Raw genomic sequence first — 19941 nt, 5'->3', positions numbered from 1 at the left:
GGTGGACCGGAACCCAGGCAGGAAGAGATCAGCTACAGGGAAGAAATATTTGGAAGGCATTGGCAGGACTTGCTGATGAATCTGGCATGTGGAAAGATGAATGAGTCAGTCAAAGGAGATGGACTGCTTTGGCGATTTTGATGGGAAGGGGGAAAACAAGTGTAAATGTTAGGGGTGAGGGAGAGTGCACCCAAGAGAAGCCAGGAATAGGTTTCTGTTGTTGCTGTTGAACTCCTGTTTGGGATGGTAGGATGAAAAAGGTTACATTTTTAAAGTGGTGAATTTGAGATGAAGGCTTTCAATGCACAAATTACCTGGGGGGGAAGGGAAGCAGAGGGGCAGACAGTCAAGGTCGAGTCTGGGCTCTCTTCTGGCTAGGGCCTGTACCAGGGGAGAGGAAGTGGGGAGGGAGGTTCTTGGGGACAGTTAGGAGAGCGCTCAGGCCTGGCTCTGCGCTGGCGCGCGTGCCCTGGATCCTCTCCACGCGAGAGCCACGCGGGTCCCCTGCGCCCTGGTCCAGACCCCGCCCAGGGGCGGGGCAAGGCCGCCCAGGCGCAGCCACCCGGAAGACCGCGAGGGGTAGGCACCTAGGCCGGGCTGTCCGGGGTCTCCTCCTCCGCGATCTCCCGGGCGGGCGTCCGCTGCGCAGAGGCGCACTCCGCATGCCCGGGCCTGCGGCGCTGTGCTGGGGGGTGGCCGCGCTGCTGGCTGCGATCCTCCTACTGCGGCTTGACGACGAGGGGCCCGGGGCTGGCCTTAGGTAACCTCCGCAGGGGAGGGGATCTCGCTGAGCCCAGGCCCGGCCGGTACTTCGGGGTCCTGAGCGCACCCTCCCGGCTCTGGAGACCCCCCCCCACACACACACACCTGCAGGATCGCGCAAGAGGGCGGGGGTGGGACAGTGACCGCGCCCCACCCCGCAGGTGACTCAGCGCTAGCCGGGGAGCTGCGGAGAATAACGTCATCTCCCGTGTTGTATTATGTCCCCCCTCTCCCCACCCCCTCTCCAGCATGGCTGAGATCGAAGCTCTGCCGAAGCTTCGGGAAGACTTCAGGATGCAAAATAAATCCGTCTTTATTCTGGGTGCCAGCGGGGAAACCGGCAAAGTACTCTTAAAGGAAATTCTGGAACAGCGCCTGTTCTCCAAAGTCACGCTCATTGGCCGGAGGACTCTCGCCTTCGAGGAGGAAGCTTATACAAATGTGGTGGGTATTGGAGCTGTGGTCATTCTGGAGGTGACAGCCTGTTTCCATCACTGGTGGCTGAGCGTGACTGGGCCAGCCATGGAGGCTAAAAAAGGCTCCTGCCAAAATCTGGTCCTAATTGGTGTTTGAGAGTCCCAGTCCAAAGCCCAGTTGCTGCACACTCTCCTCTTGCCATGTGGCCTTGAGCCCAGCCCTTCTGTGTTCCTGGAATCAGATAAAGCAGGACTTGGGTTGTCCTAAGGGCCAGCCTGATAGAATAGCAGGTCTGGGTTCAGACCATCCGGCTTCCTCAACCTTCAGAAGTCCTGTTCTCTTGACAGTTTTCGCAACCACATGGTAGCTTCACATACTTGTGACCTCACAGAAATGTGAGAGAACCTGAAAATACTTCTGGTGGTCTATGGCAGTGAAAGTATAAGAACTGTCTCCCTGATTTCCCAGGCTTGTAGCTGAAAAGAGAATAATACTACCTTCAAATAAGTTACACTTCCACAGTTATGCAAATGCCATGCACCAGACTTCCAGCTGGTGATAACCCCTACATATCTCAAGTCTGAGCTTTGGAGAGATTTAAACTGAGTTACCTGTGAACTGAAACAAATGGAACAATACAGTGTACTCCTGAGACCACGCTGCAAAAATATGGCCCCCTGGGGTTTTACAAAAGGCACATTTCAAATAACAAGCAGGCTTGCAAATACATGTTCTTATTCCCAGCAGTCCCTGCTCAGATCATGTTGAGGATGTTTTTAGTCTATCAGGACTTGTTTGTTTAAAGCAGACATCTTTGCCCACTCTTAAGCAGGTGTTGAGTGGTCTTTGTTGTCTTGTTTCATGGGCTGTGAGACATTGTTGAAAATTAGAAGCTGTTCAGAAGTCTGTACTCTGTCTCTCTCTCTGTCTCTCTCTCTCTGTGTGCTGGTCCAGGGTTTGAACTCAGGAAGTTAGGCACTGTTCCTGAGATTTTTTTTTTCTCAAGGCTAGCTCTGTCACTTAAGCCACAGCTCCACTTCCAGTTGTTTGGTGGTTAATTGAAGATAAGAGTTTCACAGACGTTCCTGCCTAGGCTGGCTTCAAACTGAGATCCTGAGATCTCAGCCGTTTGAGTTGATGGTATTTACAGGCATGAATCACCAGCACCAGGCTGAAGTCTGTATTTTTTTTTTTTTTTGGTCCGGTCATGGGGCCTGAACTCTGGGCTTGGGCGCTGTCCCTCAGCTCTTCAGCCCAAGGCTAGCACTCTACCACTTGAGCCACAGCACCACTTCCGGCTTTTTGCTTATGTGGTGCTGAGGAATTGAACTCAGGGCCTCATGCATGCAAGGCAAGCGCTCTACCACTGAGCCACCTTCCCAGCCCTGAAGTCTGTATTTTTTTGAGAGTGGAGTTTTGGTTGTGTAGGTTTTGACCAGGCTCTTGGTGAAAAATCTGCTTTCCAATATTGGATACAGTGTCAAAAAAATTCTTTTGAAAATGTTGATGGTAGTAAAGGAAACCATTTTATCTGAACTCATGAATGATGGAATGTCTCACACTTTCTAGTTTCATAGCAGTTAGTACAAGGCTAGGTGTAGGTTTTTAAATTTCATCTGGGCACAAGTAGCTTACACCTGTTATCCTAGCTACTCAGGAAGCTGATTTGAAAACCCAAGTTCAAAGCCATCCTGGACAGGAAAGTCCAAGTTATTGATAGTAGGCTACTTTTTTTCTTTCCATAATAAATGTTTTAAAGTTCTCTTTCACTTGAGTGATTGACTTCAACCTATTTTCACATCACTCTTATCTCCAGTTAACCACACAAAAAAGCTGGAAAATGGGGCTGTGGTGCAAGTGGTAGAGCACTAACCTTTACTGAGTGGTTCAAGTAGTAGAGTACTAACCTTCAGACCTAAGAGACAGCACCTAGGCCCTAAACTCAAGCCCTAGTATTGCCACACACACAAACACACACACACACACACACACACACACACACACACACACGCACACACATCAATCAAGCTTGGTGTTGGTGGTTCACACCTATAATCCTAGCTACTCAGGAAGCTAAGGTCTGAGGATTGAGGTTCAAAGCCAGCCCAGTCAGGAAAGTCCGTAAAATTCTTAGCTCCAATTAACCACCAGCAAAACTGGAAGTGGTACTATGGCTCAAGTGATAGAACGCTATCCTTGAGCTGAAGAGCTGAGAGAGATGGCCCAGGCCAGAGTTTCAAGCCCCACGACAGACAAAAAACAAAAAACTCCCAAAGTATTCTAGAATTCTTATGGATGCTTGTTTAAAGTACAGATATTGATTCAGACCCCAAAATATGCTTTTAGATCCTCTCTGAATCTTATATAGGTGGTTTATGACTTATACCAACACAAAGTTTATCATTTACATTTTTTTGCTACAAAAAAGCGGAAGCTTATGATCAATTACTTGGCCAAAATTATTTATTTAATAGATAGTAGGAACAAGTTTGAATCAGGTCTTCTTTGAGATCCTAAACACTATTCACTGTCTTCATATCCTCAATGATCTCCTTCCTGGTAAGCTACAGACAAATTTTTCTATGAATTATTAAAATGGAACCTGATTTTAGAAATCTGGATCACTCCTAGTCCAGTTGTATGTACCATGAACACTCATGTGAATTGTTGATTTTCAGCTCAGATGAATTGCTTTTTAGTGGGAAAAAGTGAATTTGCAAAACTTGATAATTGGTTATGCCCCTTAGTAATGGTTCATTCTTCTTTAAATTGTCCGTATTTTTAAATAATGTGAGATTATATACAATTGTGTCCTTGTCTAGAACCAAGAATTGGTGGACTTTGAAAAGCTGGATGACTATGTTTCTGCCTTTCAAGGTCATGATGTTGGATTCTGTTGCCTGGGTACCACCAGAAAAAAAGCTGGAGCGGTAAGAAATAAAAATATACCATTTCCTCTTTTTAATTGGCTAGTAATGTCAAGTAGTTCCTTCTTATGATTTTTTATTGTTGCGACCTACAGTGCTTAGTAAACTCACTGTTAAGATTCTGTTATCCTAACATGATACTGTCAATATTACTGATCAATTCGTTTTCCTTTCAAACAAGTTCAGGCTTGAGTGCTAGATCACTGTCAATATTTACGTGATCTTGCCTATAGAAAATTAGTCAGCATTCATCAGAACAACCTCTGACTAAAGAAAAACAAAAAAGTCAGAGTAAAAGTAATTGGCCTGTGCTACCGGCAGTAAACTATTTTTATTTTTCTTCCGTAACATTTGAAACTTAAAGTTCTCTTTCACTTGAGTGATTGGCTTCAACCTATTTTTCCACACCAAACTTTAAACTTTTAGGCTACAACATCAGAATCCAAAGGCACGATTCAATCAGCCCCCAGTCGTGACTCAGCTTCAGCAGTGATTCAACACTAGGGATGATTCAGATTCCACTGACGCAAAACTGTTTTAACACACATTTTATTTTTTCCTCAAATGGTGTCCTAAATTGAGTCAGACCCTGTCCAAAAGTCATAGTTTACTCCATAGTTAAAAGTCATAGTTTACAAGGTAGATCCTGAGTCAACGTTATATATCATATATATATATATATATATATATATATATATATATATATATACACACTATATAAAAGAGTAAACACAGACCCTTGAATATAGTTTATTCCTGTGGCAGAATTTATTTGCTGGGGCCAAACATATCTACTAAATATGCAGGGTGGTGACTCTGCCCCGGGGACTTGCTGCAGATTTTTAAGCCAGAACCAAACATCTGAATCATTAGGAGAGCATGTGGTTGTGAACTACTGGTTTATACCAACCAAGTAGTTGGGCTCAGGTGGGCTTCATGGTGAACCAGGGGATAATTCTATTTATGCTTTCGCTCAAGATTGGTTTCTGTTTTGCCATTCTGTAAATTTACCCTCGAACACTATTAAGTTTTGCTTTCTGTGCTCAGGAGCTATGGATTATGGAGACGTTTGATTTCCCCAAGAGCTGCATTATCCATTCTGAAAAGAGTGATGTTCCCACTTAGCGGCTGGTGCGATCTTTTATGTCTCAGGGACAGTCACAAGCTGTGTGCCCTCCAAAAGTGTTGAACTTTTTGTTCTAGTACACTGCAGGTTTTACTGTCTGGTTTTGGTGGTGACTCAGCAGAATTTAAAAAACAAAACTGCATTAAGCATTGAGCAGTGGACTGTCACGACCTAAGGCAAACCTCACAGGGCGCTCCAGGGAAAGCCTACATTATTTTGTTGCATTCAATCATATAATGCAACTTTAATCAGAAGGATAGTGGTGTTATTTTGCTTTGTTTTGAACTGAGAATAGCTCTCTACTTTTTACGCCAAGCACTACCTTTGTTCTCCTTTAAAATCAGCTTGAAAAGCTAACAGTAATTAATGAGTAAGGGAGAAGATTAGCAAGCTAAATAGATTCAGAAATGGGTTAGGATTTAATGGTTTAAGAGGATAGTAGCAGAAAGTAAGCTGTCAGTGCCTGTAGAAAAAGCATTAAAAAATTAATTTGGTTGGAGTGCAATGGATAGTTTGGAGCTTGTGATGACTTTAGGCCCTTTAAAAGTGGCTAAGTAACAATACTTGTTTGGAAAAAGCCTGTAGCCTTCCAAGCTCATGGCTGCTAGAATTCTCCATCAGCAAGCAGCCCTTTCTCTAGAAAATTTCACTGAAAGGACCCTGTGATCCTACTCACGAATCTAGTAGCATTCTGTAGTTGTATTGTAACAGAAGTACTTGGAATTTTGCCTTAGCAATTCCAGTTTTCAGTAGAGAAACTTCATTTCAATTAAGGGGCTCTCTCTCTCTCTGTGTTGAGCTCCTCTGAGAGTCAGCTCATTTCCCTATGACCTTTGGTATAATTGTTTGCCACGGCTTCCATAATAACGTAACAGAAGTGTATTGTCTCAGAGTTTTGGAGGCTAGACATCTATGAAGTTAACAATCGAAGTGGCAGCAGGATCGGTTCCTTCTGAATGCTGAGGGAAGAATCTGTTTCAAGGCTCTCTCCTTCACTTGTAGCTGGCTAAGTAATCTGTCTTTTCGCCTGACCGTTTCCTCCTTCATGTATATGTCTGGGTCTGTGTTTACTCTTTTTTAAAGACACAGTTATACTGGATTAGGGGCCAGTCTGCTCATGACAACGTCATCATAACAGGATCAGCAGTGACCCTATTTCTAAATAAACCTAAAATTCTAAGGTCCTGGGGTTAGGACTTTAACATTTTGTAGGGGATAAACTCAGCCCATAAAATTCAGTCCGCTCAGATTTCTATTAGAACTAAAACTACCATTGACTGCTCACTTCCATCAGTTGTTTGAAAAACCATTTTCTTGAGTCATAGCTGATTAGATTCTAAGCCTCCTTTTATAGCCACAGTCCAGAGTTGTTTTCTCAATGCAATGTTACCTTGATTTGGGCCTAATCCAGACCTTCTAGGTAAGTAATCTCTGAGTTTGGAAGCTTGGAATCTCTTTCTTGAACAGGTTTCCTGGAAGATCCCAATAAAAGTAACCCTCTCTTCCTGCAGGGAGGTGTTTCTGGTTTCCTGAGGGTTTTTACCTTGCTTTAGTAAGTAACGTATATGCTAGTAGAGGTTAACATATCCTTTGAAAATTAGTCTTGAGTGAAGAGCAAAAGTCACAGATACCTCTATAAATAATGCACTTTCCTTTATTTGGAGTAAAAGGAGGATTTGTTTAGTAGTTTGGGTGGTTTGATATAGTTTTACTTCTTCATTTGTCTCCTTCCTTGTTAGGAATAGGCTCTAGCAATTCAAGTTCTTGAATTCTGTTGAATGGATGATGTTGTTTATGTGATGAATGCAGGTACCTGTAACATTTATTAGGCATCTTTAGAATCTTAAGGCTTCTGATTCTACTAATATACTCTTCTAGTCTAAGAGTGTGAAAACTATAGTCTTGGGGGCCAAATATGGCCTGCCATCTGTTTTTATATGGCCTATGAGCTGAGAATGTTTTTTCTTTTAAAAGTGCAAAGGAAAGTACAAGGAATTTAAATTTCAATATCCATAATAAAATCTTGTTAGAACAGAGCCAGGCTCATTATTTTCTCTCCATACTATCTATGACAACTTTGTGCTATAATGGTATATCTATGGAGATGCAGTCTCTACTGCACAGCTGACAATATTTAATAGGCTTGTCCTGTAAAGGCAAAGTTTTCCAACCCCCATTCTATGCTCCATACTTTGATTTGATGTATGTGTTAGGGGGGAGGCGTGATGAATGATTTCTTGTTTGGAAATCAAGGAATGGTAGAACCCTGGGTGTGTCGGTTAGCTTTTGTGGATCACTTCCTTATTTGGACTACTGTACCCCCCTTCCAACTGCAAAATTCTTTGACCCTATAGAAAGAACAAAAAAAATTAGTGAATGACAGAGGAATCCTTAATATTGGTTTGATTTTATTTTTCTATTCAGAGTTCTTTCTCTGCGTACAATCTTTCTTCTACCTCCACATGTCAAATATAAAAAATGCCCTCCAGGACACAAACAAATAGGGTGTCAGATTATACCATTTATTGTGTGTCAGCATCTGTGTTTTCTGCCCTGATTTAGGTTCATTTCAAAAGGGAATGAAGGAGAAAGGAACCTGAAGTAGAATTATGGTTGAGACCACTGACAGAATGACAGATCCTTCCTTCTCAGAAAAGGACCCTGTGACCTTCTTTAGTCCTTCTACACAGGCTCTCTCCTCTGAAATACCTTTGTAGCCCAGTTAGTCTTAAGCCATAGTATTATTGCTAGTTTTCAGGTATTGGTAAATTAGACAAGGAGAAATACTGGCTTTCAGTTTTAATAAGACGCAAAATAAGAACATCTGTCTTCGTTGATGTTTGTGGAGCCCACTGAGTGAGGACATGTCAGCTTAGCTGTATGCATTATTTTGGCCTTGCAAAATAAACTTAAGGTGAGAACTTATCGACTCCTTTTTCTAGAAGGAGTTCTGACAATAGACAATAATTCGAGAAGAGATAGCTGGCTTTTCTCTTTACGTATGGTTAGTTTTTTTCTGAAAATGGTGTTTCTGGGATATAGAATAGCTTATTTTAGTTTGTTTTTCTATTTTTTTTTTAAATTTGAGCTGTTGGGGAACAAGAAAGGGAATTAATAAGATTTTTAAGCTAGCTTCTTCCATATACAAGTAGACCCTTTCTCATTCCAAAGCAAACCGGTGCACGTTGGTATTGCCTAATCAGTCACCAGAATCCTCCCTTCAGTTAGATTTCTAAGTCCTTGAAAGCACTTGACCTGTTTGCTTTTGAGTTTCACTCACCAACTGAAAAGGCCATGCCATCAGGGTGAAGGAAATGAAATTTAAAATTTAGTGAGCTTGGAAAAATGCAGGTTTATAATCAGCTTGAAGTCTCAGAGGATTTGTGAAATCATTTTGGATTAACAGCTATTGATTGCTAATAAAACAATATTTAGCTTTGTCTAAAGAATAGCAATGGAGAAAGGTATGGGCACCTTGTCAACAGGCCCCTTTGAGCAGAGATGATGGGCTGGGGGCAGGGGTCTGTGGAGCAGCGTGGGTGCTGGTCCTTCAAGGAGCGGTTGTCAGATGCCAGCGAAGCCGGTGAAAGGAAGGACGCCAGAGTCTGATGGCTGGGGTGGTATTGATGTGCATTCGCTGACTAATCAGATTGAAAGAGTCCCATGGTATTTATGTCACTTTAATTTTCATCAAACAATTGGAGACGACAGCACTCTATTAGAGAGGTTGATCCAGAACTAAAGCCAAATAAATTAGGGTCTTAGTTTAATCAAATTATCCCTCTCTTGCCTCTGGATTAAGTGAGAGAGACAGCGTCGGGCTGGAGGCTTGTGATTGGCTGCATCTTTGCCTTATTTTTAAAGAAGCTGCTGAAAGGAAAAAAAAAGGCATTTTAACAGAGAGAAGTCCAATAATCTTTCCAAGCACTTATGCTGACACAACAAGAAAAAAATGTATTTCACTAAACTATTTTATTAAAGCAGGCTTTAATTGGAGTGAAATGAAGAAACGGATATGAAAGGGAAATTCAGTTCAAATTTTTACTGTGTAGTTTTGTTTGTGTGTGTGTGTGTGTGTGTGTGTGTGTTAGTTTTCAGCACATCTAAATAAAAATTTGGAGAAAAGCTCTGATGAGAATCACCTTTCTCTCAGGATGTGCTATGTGTTAAAATTGCTTTGCCTCACACTAATTTTAAACAGCATCAACAGGAATATGAATATGTTTAATACTGGATGCCAAGGTATGCAACAAGAAGAAAATGGCGATCATTTGTGGGCAGTGAGGATGAGTTTCTGTTAACTAAAGTCAGGCAGAAAAATAGCATTTCCCCACAGGTGGGGAGAGAGTTAAACTATACTGGAGTGATAATGAGGAGGAGAAGGGGACACTTTTCTAGTAGTGGTAATTCATGTTCTGTTTCTTCAGCTGGGAAGTGCTCACAAAGGAAGTTCAGTTAATGAAAAGTCACCCAGCTATGTGCTCTGTTCTTTTACTTAAAGTTTTTTTTGTTTCTGACTTTGAACTTGAAAAACGTTTACTTTGTCCTATCCTTTGAGTTTGGCAATGTTTTTAATGCTTATCCAAATGACCTCATATTTAGTGGTTCAAAACAACCCAAATTTATTATCTTATAGTTCTATAGGTTAGAAGTTTTACTGAGGTAAAAATTGAGGTGTTGACATTTCTTCTGGGAGGTCATAAAGGAGAATTCATATCCTTACATTTCTAGGTGGCACGGACTGTCTGCTTCTTGGTTCATGATTGTTTTCCTTCCATCTTCAAGGCTAGCAATTTGGGAGGTTGGAAATGGAAGTACCCTTTTCATATTGCATACCTCTAAATTCACAGCTGCTTCCCGCTTCCAACAGCCCTTAGGATTGCTTACATTGAGCCCTTGTATAAAGTAGAATAATCTCGCTATTTTAAGGCCCACTGTTTAGTACCCTTATGAACATCTGCAGCCATGTAATGTAACATACACACCGGTAGGGGGATTTGGACATAGAATTGAAAGACCAATAGTCTGTCAGGTTAGGGATCAGTTATTTTCATTAGCTATAGAAAGTATGAGATAGGAGTACCACTTACTCAGACAAGAAACTGTTTTCTGTCTCTAATTCCCTACCTAGCAGTTCCTGAGACTACTGGACCTTATTTTCATCTATATAAAAAAAGATAAAAGTTATATACAACTACATCATACAAGATATTTGAAATAAGTAAACTACTACAGAAAGAATTATTAATCTTATAAAGTTCTTTGGAACCCAGCACAGTGGCTGATGCCTGCCATCCTAGTTACTTGTCAGGCAGAGATCTGGAGGATTGTGGTCAGAGGTCAGGATTGGCAAATAGTAAGATACTCATCTCAGAAAGTAGTTGGGTGTGATGGCACATGACTGTCATCCCAGCTACATGGGAGGTTTCAATTGGAGGATCACAATCTAGGCCTGTCTGGGTAAAAACATGAGACCCTGCCCCCAAAATAAAGTCAAAAGGGCTGGTAGAGCACCTGCTTAGCAAGCATAAGGTCTTGAGTTTCACCCCTAGTACCACCACAAAATCCCCCAAAGTCCTTTGAGTAGCAATCTTCAGATTTGAATCTACCCACAAAAAGACCTTATCATATAATGGTGACTTTCAGCTTTTGTGAACTAGCTTTTCTTAAGTTGTCTTAAATTTGGAGGTGCCATAATTGGTGGTGGTCCCTGGAGTTGGTACTACACTACCTTTGCCCTTTTCTGGGCAAAGGCATATACCATTCCATTAGGACCCAGAAATGTGTTGTGTTCTGCTTTTTATTCATTTATTCAAATATGTTTAGCACACCAACCATGTGCTGGACATGTGCTGATGCTGTGATGTGAATTAAGAAGAAAGTCTCAGCCACTATCCACACTGGACCAAGTCAAGATCATTTTTGTTTACACTTTTCGTTTATACACCTATCATTTTTTTAAGAAAAGGTGAAGCTTCATCTTTACTAACACCTAAAATATGTTGTAAAGTCTGAACAAAATGGGAAATCAAATGGACCCTTCTCATAGTGCCTGGAGAGTGTCCTGCGTTGTACTTTAAGACCCAACCCTAGGAGAGTTGACACAGGAAACATAAAGGGAAAAAAGAGAGGCTGCTGTAGACTCGCCTCAAGTGATAGAACTCTTGCCTAACAAGCATGTGGCCCAGAGTTCAAAGCCCAGTACTGCCCAAAAAAGTAAGAAAGAAAACAGAGTGAAGGTGTAAAGTTGGGAAATGATTAAAAGTCAAAGAAATGGGCTGCACATGTGGCTTAGTGGTGGAGTACCAGGTGCTTACTTAGCATGCATGAGTCCCTAGGTTTGATCCAGCACTGGAACAGGGAGAAGAACAAAGAAATGTGTGATGTAAGCAGTTTCCCAGCCTGGTCTTACTTTGCTTCTTATGGATTTGTTTACTGTCTTTGTTTCAGTCTTACTCTCCTTGTTTTCATTACAGTGCAGCCTTGCTGCTTAACTGTTTTGTCTGTTTGGAAGACAATACTTGGAGCCTCTCCCAGGGTCTGACTTTCATGTATTGCTTGAATGCATTTTATTTAGATCCCCCTTCCCTCCCAGGCCCTCCTGCCACCAGGCAGTAGCCAGGTAGCAATCTGTAAGATGAACTCACAGCTATTGGAAATAACTCACATCCTTTTCCCCCTCAGGAGGGATTTGTTCGCGTTGACCGGGATTATGTGCTAAAGTCTGCAGAGCTGGCAAAAGCTGGAGGGTGCAAACATTTCAACCTGCTGTCCTCCAGAGGAGCTGACAAATCCAGCAATTTTTTATACTTACAAGTTAAGGTTTGTGTGTGTTTCTGACATAACCCCTGGACTAACTGGCAGTACTAAATGCTCGACAGAAAACTATATGCTAGACAGAAAACTATATGCTATACAAAAAAGAATTAAATGCACAATTTATGCACTTTTCATTACTCACAAGGACTTACTGTTTTGCAGGAATATATTTAGGGACTCGGAGCAATTGGAAAGACAATTTGCAATACCTGCCCTCTACTCATTAGTTGATAAAGTCAGTGGGAGGAGCCGTGGCTGCTCTGGCCTTGAGTGTTGGTCAGGCTTTCCAGCTTTGGAGAGACATAAGGCAGTGAGGTTTTTGTCGTGGAGCTGGAACTCAGGGCCTGGGCACAGTCCCTGAGCTCTTTTAGCTCAAAGTGAGTGAGCACTCTACCGTTTTGAATCATAGCTCCTTTCCAGTTTTCTAATGGTTAATTGAAACGAAATGTCTCACAGACTCCTGCCACCTGGGCTAGCTTTAAACTATAATCCTCAGATCTCTGTCTCCTGGGTAGCTAGGATTACAGGTGTGAGCTACCAGTGCCCCTGGGACAGTGATTCTTAAACTTCTCTAGCAGTTTCCCTCATGGCCAAGAATCTGGAACTTTTACTTTTCTAGAGCTTTAGGGACAGTTAGCCTGAAGCAGTCTACTTTTAATAACAAGCTCAACTTTCCTAAAAGTCTTGTGTTTATGCATATTTGTTTTTCTCTTTTATCTTAAAGTTTCCATTCCCTAACCTTCAAGTAGAATTGAATTCAAATAGGTCCTAACTTTTTCTTAGTCCCAGAAGGTATAGTGTGAAATGCTTTTTTTTTTTCCACAGGTTCTTCTAACTTTAGCTTAAATGCAAAACTCTAGCCTGAAAGCATGTACTATCTCCTTACCTAATCCCTTATCCAAAAAGTCCTCCTCTGGGTTCAGATCCACTTATCAAACATATGCCTACCTTGAGACAAAATGGATTGCGTTATAAGTGCTAATTATCATTAGTGGTACATTTTTAAAATTTTTATTTATTACTTATTTTTTTTGTCAGTTGTGGGGTCTGAACTCTGGGCCTGGGCGCTGTCCCTCAGCTCTTCAGCTCAAGGCTAGCACTCTACCACTTGAACCACAGCGCCACTTCAGGCTTTTTCTGCTTATGTGATGCTGAGGAATTGAACCCAGGGCCTCATGCATGCAAGGCAAGCATAACAGAAGCAAGATCAGTCTGTTCTTTGCCCTGTAGGCTTTTTTGATACTTGCCTACATTGTATTCCCCACCCCCCTAATAAATAACCCCATCTTTCTACCATTTTTTATTGGCTCTTATCTCTGTCCCCTTCATCACCCTGGTCATTACTGAGTGGGATCACAGTAGGACTTTCTTTACATTCTCTGACATTGTGGTGTGTGTGTGTGTGTGTGTGTGTGTGTGTGTGTTTAAGAGAAATAGAAGATTGTTACCATTGTGTTTTCAAAAATGGTTAGCATTGTGTTTTCTTTCTTTCTTTTTATTTTTTTGTCGGTCATGGGGCTCGAGCTCTGGGCCCTAGTGGGCTATCCCTCAGCTCTTCAGCTCAAGGCAAGCACTCTACCACTTGAGCTATAGCGCCACTTCTGGTTTTTCTGAGTGTTTATGGGAGATAAGAGTTTCACAGACTTTCCTGCCCGGGCTGGCTTTGAACCTTGATCCTCAGACCTCAGCCTCCATAGTAGCTAGGATTACAGGCATGAGCCACCAGTGCCTGGCTAGCATTGTGTTTTCTTGAGACTGGTTTTGGATAATGAACATTTCCAGAACCCTTTCCTGTGGCTTGCAGCTAAGCCATAGCTCTTCTAATCTAACATATTTTGGGGAAGATAAAGATCAGTGAGCCACCAATAAAGTTATATCAAGAATAGAAAAGTTTCAGTTTAATTGTTAAGAATCCTAAGTTTCATGGGTGAGGTCGGGGGTGGGGGAGTTGGTCTGTGTTTCAGAATACATTTGGGTTCTGAGAAAGATTTGTCAAGTGGAATTTTATTTTTCCTCATTGGCAAGGTAAACAATTAGATCTTTTATGAAAGAAAATGCATATTGTATTCACCTGCAAAGATAAAGGAACTACTATTGTTGTTCAGTTATAATAATGATTCATCAGACTTAAAATAGCTAACATTAATTTCTCTAAGTAGCATTTTAAAGGCTTTTACATGCATTTTTGTGGAAACTGAGTATTGTGATATTAACTGGTGAGTGGCAGAGTTGGGACCTGAATCCAGGCAGCCTCATTCTACAGCCTGGCCTGTAAGGCATTAAGTAATGACTAGCTTTTGTCACTGACACAAGTACAAGGACCCGCACAGCACCTGGGTATTTTAGGAATCAAAGCTCATAGGTAAGGATATTTATAAACTTGAGATCTGCTGGGCACCAGTGGCTCACACCAATAATCCTAGCTACTCAGGAAGCTGAGATCTGAGGATCATAGTTCAAAGCCAGCCCGGACAGAAAAGTCCTTGTGACACTCTTATCTCTAGTTAACCATTCAAAAATTGGAAGTGGCTCTGTGGCTCAAGTAGTAGAGCGCTAGCCTTGAGCACAAAGAGGCTCAAGGACAGCGCCCAGGCCCTACAACTGACAAAAAAACAAAAAATGAAAAGCAAAAACCAAATTGGGATCTGCAGAAGCAGATCTTCAAATCTGAATTTTTCTCTAAAGCTTCACCTAATCAGTCTTACTAAACACTGTGTGTATGTGTATGTTTGTCTGTGTTTTCTCAACAGGGAGAAGTGGAAGCCAAGGTTGAAGAACTAAAATTTGATCGTTACTCAGTATTTAGGCCAGGGTAAGTGCTGCCCGGGAATGCCACGGTTGGTCAGTTCCTCAAGCCAATTCATTTGAAGAGGGGCTGCACTTGCTAGGCAAGCACTTTGCCAATAAGCTACATCTCAGCCCCACACTTTTATTTTTTTATTTTAGTTTTTAGTCTGAGGCTTGAACTCTGGGACTGGTCACTGTCCTTGAGCTCTTCAGGTTAAGGTGAGCCCTCTACTACTTGAGCCACAGTACCACCACTTCCGGTTTTCTGGTGGTTAATTGGAGTATAAGCTAGGAAAGACATTAGCTGGGGGTAGATTGCTTCTCTGTAGGTTCCACCCTTTGAATCTGAAAGACAGGATAAGGGAACAGTTTCAGAATAATCAGAAACTTCCTAGGTAGCAACTATAATGTTTATTTCATTTCACTTTCTCCATTTATTTCATTGCATTGCACTTCATGCACTTATTTACTTTTTGTTACTGAGAATTAAACTCAGGCCCTCATCTTTGCTTGTCAAGTGCTCTACCACAAGGAGCTTTGTAAGTTCTGCCCTGGGCCATGCAGGCTCTGCACAGACACCTCCCTACCTCTTGGCTAAAGAAGTAAAAAGCCTGCCTATCTAATGTCCATACCTGTCTACCTTCTAACTGGACAGGAATTTACAAGCTCCACTCCCAGTCCTATTTTTTATTTTATTTTAGTATGAAAATCTTCCTTATGTCCCAAATTAAACCTTATGCTCCCAGCATTAGTCTGATTGGACTCCACAGCACAGTATCTCAGCCAGAGGTGGCTTTGACAACAGAAACTTACTTCTGTTTCTTTCTCAAAGTCTGGGATTTGGAAGTCTGGGATTAAGGTGCTTTCAGGGTTGGTATCTAGTGAGGTCTCCCTTCTCAGCTGGCAGAGGTGGGCACCTTCTTGCTGTAGCCCCACATAGACTTTGTTTTGTATGTTGTGCAGAAAGAGATGTCTGAGGTCTCCTTTTTTTCTTAAAAGTATGCCTATCTGATTGACCCCATCCCATCCATAAGACTTCTTTCACCCTAATCAGGTCCCCAAATGCCAGTCTCCAGATCAGTCATATTAGGGGATAGGATTTCAACATGCAATGGGTTTTTTTTGTTTGGCTTTGGCACTGGGGATCGAACCTAGGGGTTGCACTTGCTAGGCAAGCACTTTGTCAATAAGCTACATCTCAGCCCCACACTTTTATTTTTTTATTTTAGTTTTTAGTCTGAGGCTTGAACTCTGGGACTGGGCACTGTTCTTGAGCTCTTCAGGTTAAGGTGAGCCCTCTACTACTTGAGCCACAGCACCACCACTTCCGGTTTTCTGGTGGTTAATTGGAGATAAGAGCCTCATGGACTTTCCTGCCCAGGCTGGCTTTGAACCATGATCCTTAGATCTCAGCCTACTGAGTAGCTAGAATTACAGATGTGAGCCACTGGCACCCGGCTAGGATACAAAGTTTGATGGGACGAAATACAGTCGGTAACACCTACCATGGTGTGAAGGCAAGTTACCATTTCTTCCTTTGCTTTTCTTTCTCTGTTTAGAGTCCTGTTATGTGATAGACAAGAATCTCGTCCAGCGGAATGGTTGGTTAGGAAATTCTTTGGTGCCTTACCAGCCTCTTGGGCCAGCGGGCACTCTGTACCTGTGGAAACGGTGGCTAAAGCAATGCTGAACAACATGGTGAGGCCGGGAGACAAGCAGAAGGAACTTCTGGAAAACAAGGCCATCCATGACCTAGGGAAGGCGGATGGCCCTCTCAAGCTGTGATCACACTGAAGGAGTGCTGTTTACTGAAAACCTCAACACTTGTTACCAAATTGCTAACATCTGGGTCTAGAAATGAGTCTATGTGCTCTACCTTTGTCATTTTACTTTCTCAGCTCTGCAGATGGAAACAAGTCAGGACTCCACTCAGCCTGGGTTCCTGGGCTGTTTTCTCCCCGGCCCCTCCCCTAGCCTGTTCCTACATGGAAATCACTCAGGGAACTTTTGAAAAATAGGCATTTGTATATCAAACATTGTGAACCAGACGTTTTAGGCTGTGGCCACTATTGGGAATCTTTAGTTTTGTTTGCACTTCCCCTAGTGGTTCTGATGCCATTGGTGAGGAAGAAACCAGCTGGTTAACACATGGCCACAGTCAGAACTGGTAACTCTGATGTGCCACACAGATGAGTGCTGTTTTATAACTGTTGACATTCTAGTCAGTGCTAACTATATGTTAACTGTGTAAGTGAATACAGTACCTCTACTACTGTTTTATCCAGTAAAAATTAACATAGCGGGCTTATATAATTCATGGGGAGAAGCAGAGGAATAAAAAAAATGGACCAATCCTAGGTGCTGCTGAGTTGGTTCAAAAATGTGGAAATACTAATGGTGATTTGCAAACATTTGGTCAATATGGGATGATATAACAGCAGCTAGTCCCTAACCAGTGCTTGTAAAGCTCTGTCCAGTGTGTGTTACCTCACTTTAATCCTCTAGCCAACTTCATAAAGTGATACTCTCAATATTCTTATATCTGTTATATTTTTTTCTCTTAAAATTATTCTTTTATTTTTTTTACCCCTCATATCTTAGATCGGGAAACTGAGCCTGACTGTGTCTAAGCACCTTGCTCATGGGTCCACAACTTAAGACCTGAAGCTAACAAATGGCAAGGTCAAGATTCTAATCTAGTTGCTCCCCATCTCCCTCCCCATCTCCTGCCCTGATTTCAGAGATTACATATATATATTTTTTTGCCAATCCTAGGGCTTGAACTCTGGGCCTGGACACTGTCCCTGAGCTCCTTTTGCTCAAGGCTACCACTTTACCACTTGAGCTATGGCACAACTTACGGCTTTTTCTGTGATTAATTGGCAATAAGAGTCTCATGGACTTTCCTGCCCAGGTTGGCTTCAAACCGTGATCCTCAGATCTCAGCCTTCTGAGTAACTAGGATTACAAGTGTGAGCCACCAGCACCCAGCTCAGAGGTTGTATTTTTAACCACTCTGCAAAAGCCGACCTCCATCTGTGTATTTCCAGGTAGTTCTAATTAATTGTTACTGAATGTTGTAGATGAATAAAATTCAAATGTTGGTTTCTCCGTTAGTCTTGGATTCTTACAATTAACCACAGTGGTATTCACATGACAGTAAAATTCTGTGACACCAAACTTTCTAAAGGGATCAAACTCAAAGTGCTATACTTCTAATACCACAAAGTAGAAGATGCAGCAGGAACAAAAGGTAACAGGAGCAGGGGATATGCCCATTTCTATAATGGGACAAAGGTTAGTGGAGAAAATGATCTTAATTTCTTTGCTGATGGAAGTTAAGTGTTTTGAGTGATTTTTTTTTTTTTTTTTTTTTGGTCATGGGGCTTGAACTCAGGGCCTGTGCACTGTCTCTGAGCTCTTTTATTCAAGGCTAGCGCTCTACCACTTTAAGCCACAGTGCCACTTCTGGTTTTTGAGTGGTAAATTGGAGACTCATGGGGACTTTTCTGTCTAGATTGATTTTGAACCGTGATCCTCAGATCCTAGCCTCTTGGGTAGCGATGATTACAGGTGTGAGCCACTAGTGTCCAGTTGATTCTGTCCTTTTTTTTTTTTTTTTTTTTGTCAGTTGTGGGGCTTGAACTCTGGGCTTGGGTGCTGTCCCTGTGCTCTTCAGCTTAAGGAGAGCGCTCTACTGCTTGAACTATAGCGCCACTTCCAGTTTTCTAGTGGTTTATTGGAGATAAGAGTCTCATGGACTTTCCTGCCCTGGCTGGCTTTGAACCTCGATCCTCAGATCTCAACCTCCTAAGTAGCTAGGATTACAGGTGTGAGCCACCAGCACCCGGAGATTCTGTCCATTTTTAAGAGTCTACAGTACATGTAAAGATTCAGTGGACATTAGGGTAAAAAGACCTTCCTTTTAAAAGGGGGCTCTAGATGAATCATTTGGAGCAGAATAGTATTTTAGAACACGTGCTTTAAGGAGAAAGACAGAGCACAGTGGTATATGCATGGAATCCCAGCACTAAGAAGGGTGAGGCAGGAAGCAAGAAGATCTCAACTTTAAGGCCAATCCATGCTACTAAGTAAGACCCTGAATATACTTTTTTAAAAAAATAGGTAGAATAGGGCTGGGAATGTAGCTTAGTGGTAGAATGCTTGCCTAGCATGCATGAAACCCTGGGTTATCAAACCTCAGTACCACATAAATAGAAAAAGCCAGAAGTGGTGCTATGGCTCAAGTAGTAGAGTGTTAGCCCTGAGCACAGAGAGGCTCAGGGACAGTGCCCAGGCCCTGAGTTCAAGCCCCAGGACTGGCAAAAAAAAAAAGAAAGAAAAGAAAGAGAAAGAAAAAAAGAAAGAAAAGAAAGAAAGAAAGAAAAGAAAGAAAGAAAGGAAAGAAAAAAAGGAAGGAAGGAAGGAAGGAAGGTAGGTCATTAGGGTTCCCTTTTGGCCAAGCTTTGAACAGCCTAGATGTGTTTCTGTGGTAATGGGCCTGAGCTCCTAGATGTGAGGCAGCCTTTGGAGTTCCCATGAGGATATGCTGAGTTTGTGGGTCCCCAAGGCAGCCATTCTCAGTAGCCAGCTTTAAGTTGTTCTCTGTATCACCTTCTTTCTCTCAATCCTTCTTTCAAGACTTGGTTAACATTCTATTTTGGTCTTAATAGTGGAGTAATAGAAAAGCAACCCAGTCCCCAAACCTGCACATCATGAGATGTAAACTCAAGATTCTGGTCCAATCACTTTCCTGACTAGGTGTTACTATCCCTGTCAACACTGAACAGGTGCCATTGAGATTCAGAAAATTCCTTCCAAATGCTGTAGAGAAATGGATTTTGAGAGGAAAAGTTTATGCAAGAAATATGAAGAGGAAAGTTGGATGGGGTCCAAGTGAAGACAGGATTTCAATTCATTAATTCATTCAGCAAATGGTTCATGAATGTATCCTGTGGATACATTAGGATGGTCCTGAAAAGTTTACCCTACAGGAGGCAGCAGATATTCTGGCATATTAGGTGTGTATGTATGTGTACATGTGTGGGGAGAAGGGTATGTCTTCTAGGCGCTTACAGTTAAGGGCTAGAGTTACAGTTAAGG

The 19941-nt window shown here is 42.1% G+C and overlaps 1 protein-coding gene across 2 annotated transcripts; it reads left to right on the top strand.

Annotated features, from left to right (window-relative positions):
• Positions 1-527: 527 nt before the first annotated feature.
• Htatip2 (HIV-1 Tat interactive protein 2) lies at positions 528-17942 on the top strand. 2 transcript variants are annotated; one of them, XM_070032722.1, is made up of 6 exons: positions 528-579; positions 1011-1206; positions 4002-4109; positions 11917-12054; positions 14802-14863; positions 16398-17942. In XM_070032722.1, the coding sequence occupies exons 2-6, from the start codon at positions 1012-1014 to the stop codon at positions 16621-16623; spliced, it is 729 nt and encodes a 242-aa protein (XP_069888823.1). In that variant the 5' UTR covers positions 528-579; position 1011; the 3' UTR covers positions 16624-17942. The 2 variants fall into 2 exon arrangements, with proteins under 2 accessions (XP_069888823.1, XP_069888822.1); XM_070032721.1 differs by lacking the exon at positions 528-579 and adding an exon at positions 586-760.
• The last annotated feature ends 1999 nt before the right edge of the window (positions 17943-19941 follow it).

Source organism: Dipodomys merriami, unplaced genomic scaffold (assembly GCF_024711535.1).
Source record: "Dipodomys merriami isolate MVZ:Mamm:240054 unplaced genomic scaffold, mDipMer1.0.p SCAF_21, whole genome shotgun sequence".
In the NCBI taxonomy this organism is placed as follows: domain Eukaryota; kingdom Metazoa; phylum Chordata; class Mammalia; order Rodentia; family Heteromyidae; genus Dipodomys; species Dipodomys merriami.
This window is presented reverse-complemented; position numbering and strand designations above follow the sequence as displayed.

Coding starts and splice junctions, on each gene's coding strand:
- Htatip2 (XM_070032721.1), top strand. CDS start 663: ATGCCCGGGCCTGCGGCGCTGTGCTGGGGGGTGGCCGCGCTGCTGGCT. Junction 4,110..11,916: donor CCAGAAAAAAAGCTGGAGCG/GTAAGAAATAAA, acceptor TTTCCCCCTCAG/GAGGGATTTGTTCGCGTTGA. Junction 12,055..14,801: donor TTTTATACTTACAAGTTAAG/GTTTGTGTGTGT, acceptor TTTTCTCAACAG/GGAGAAGTGGAAGCCAAGGT.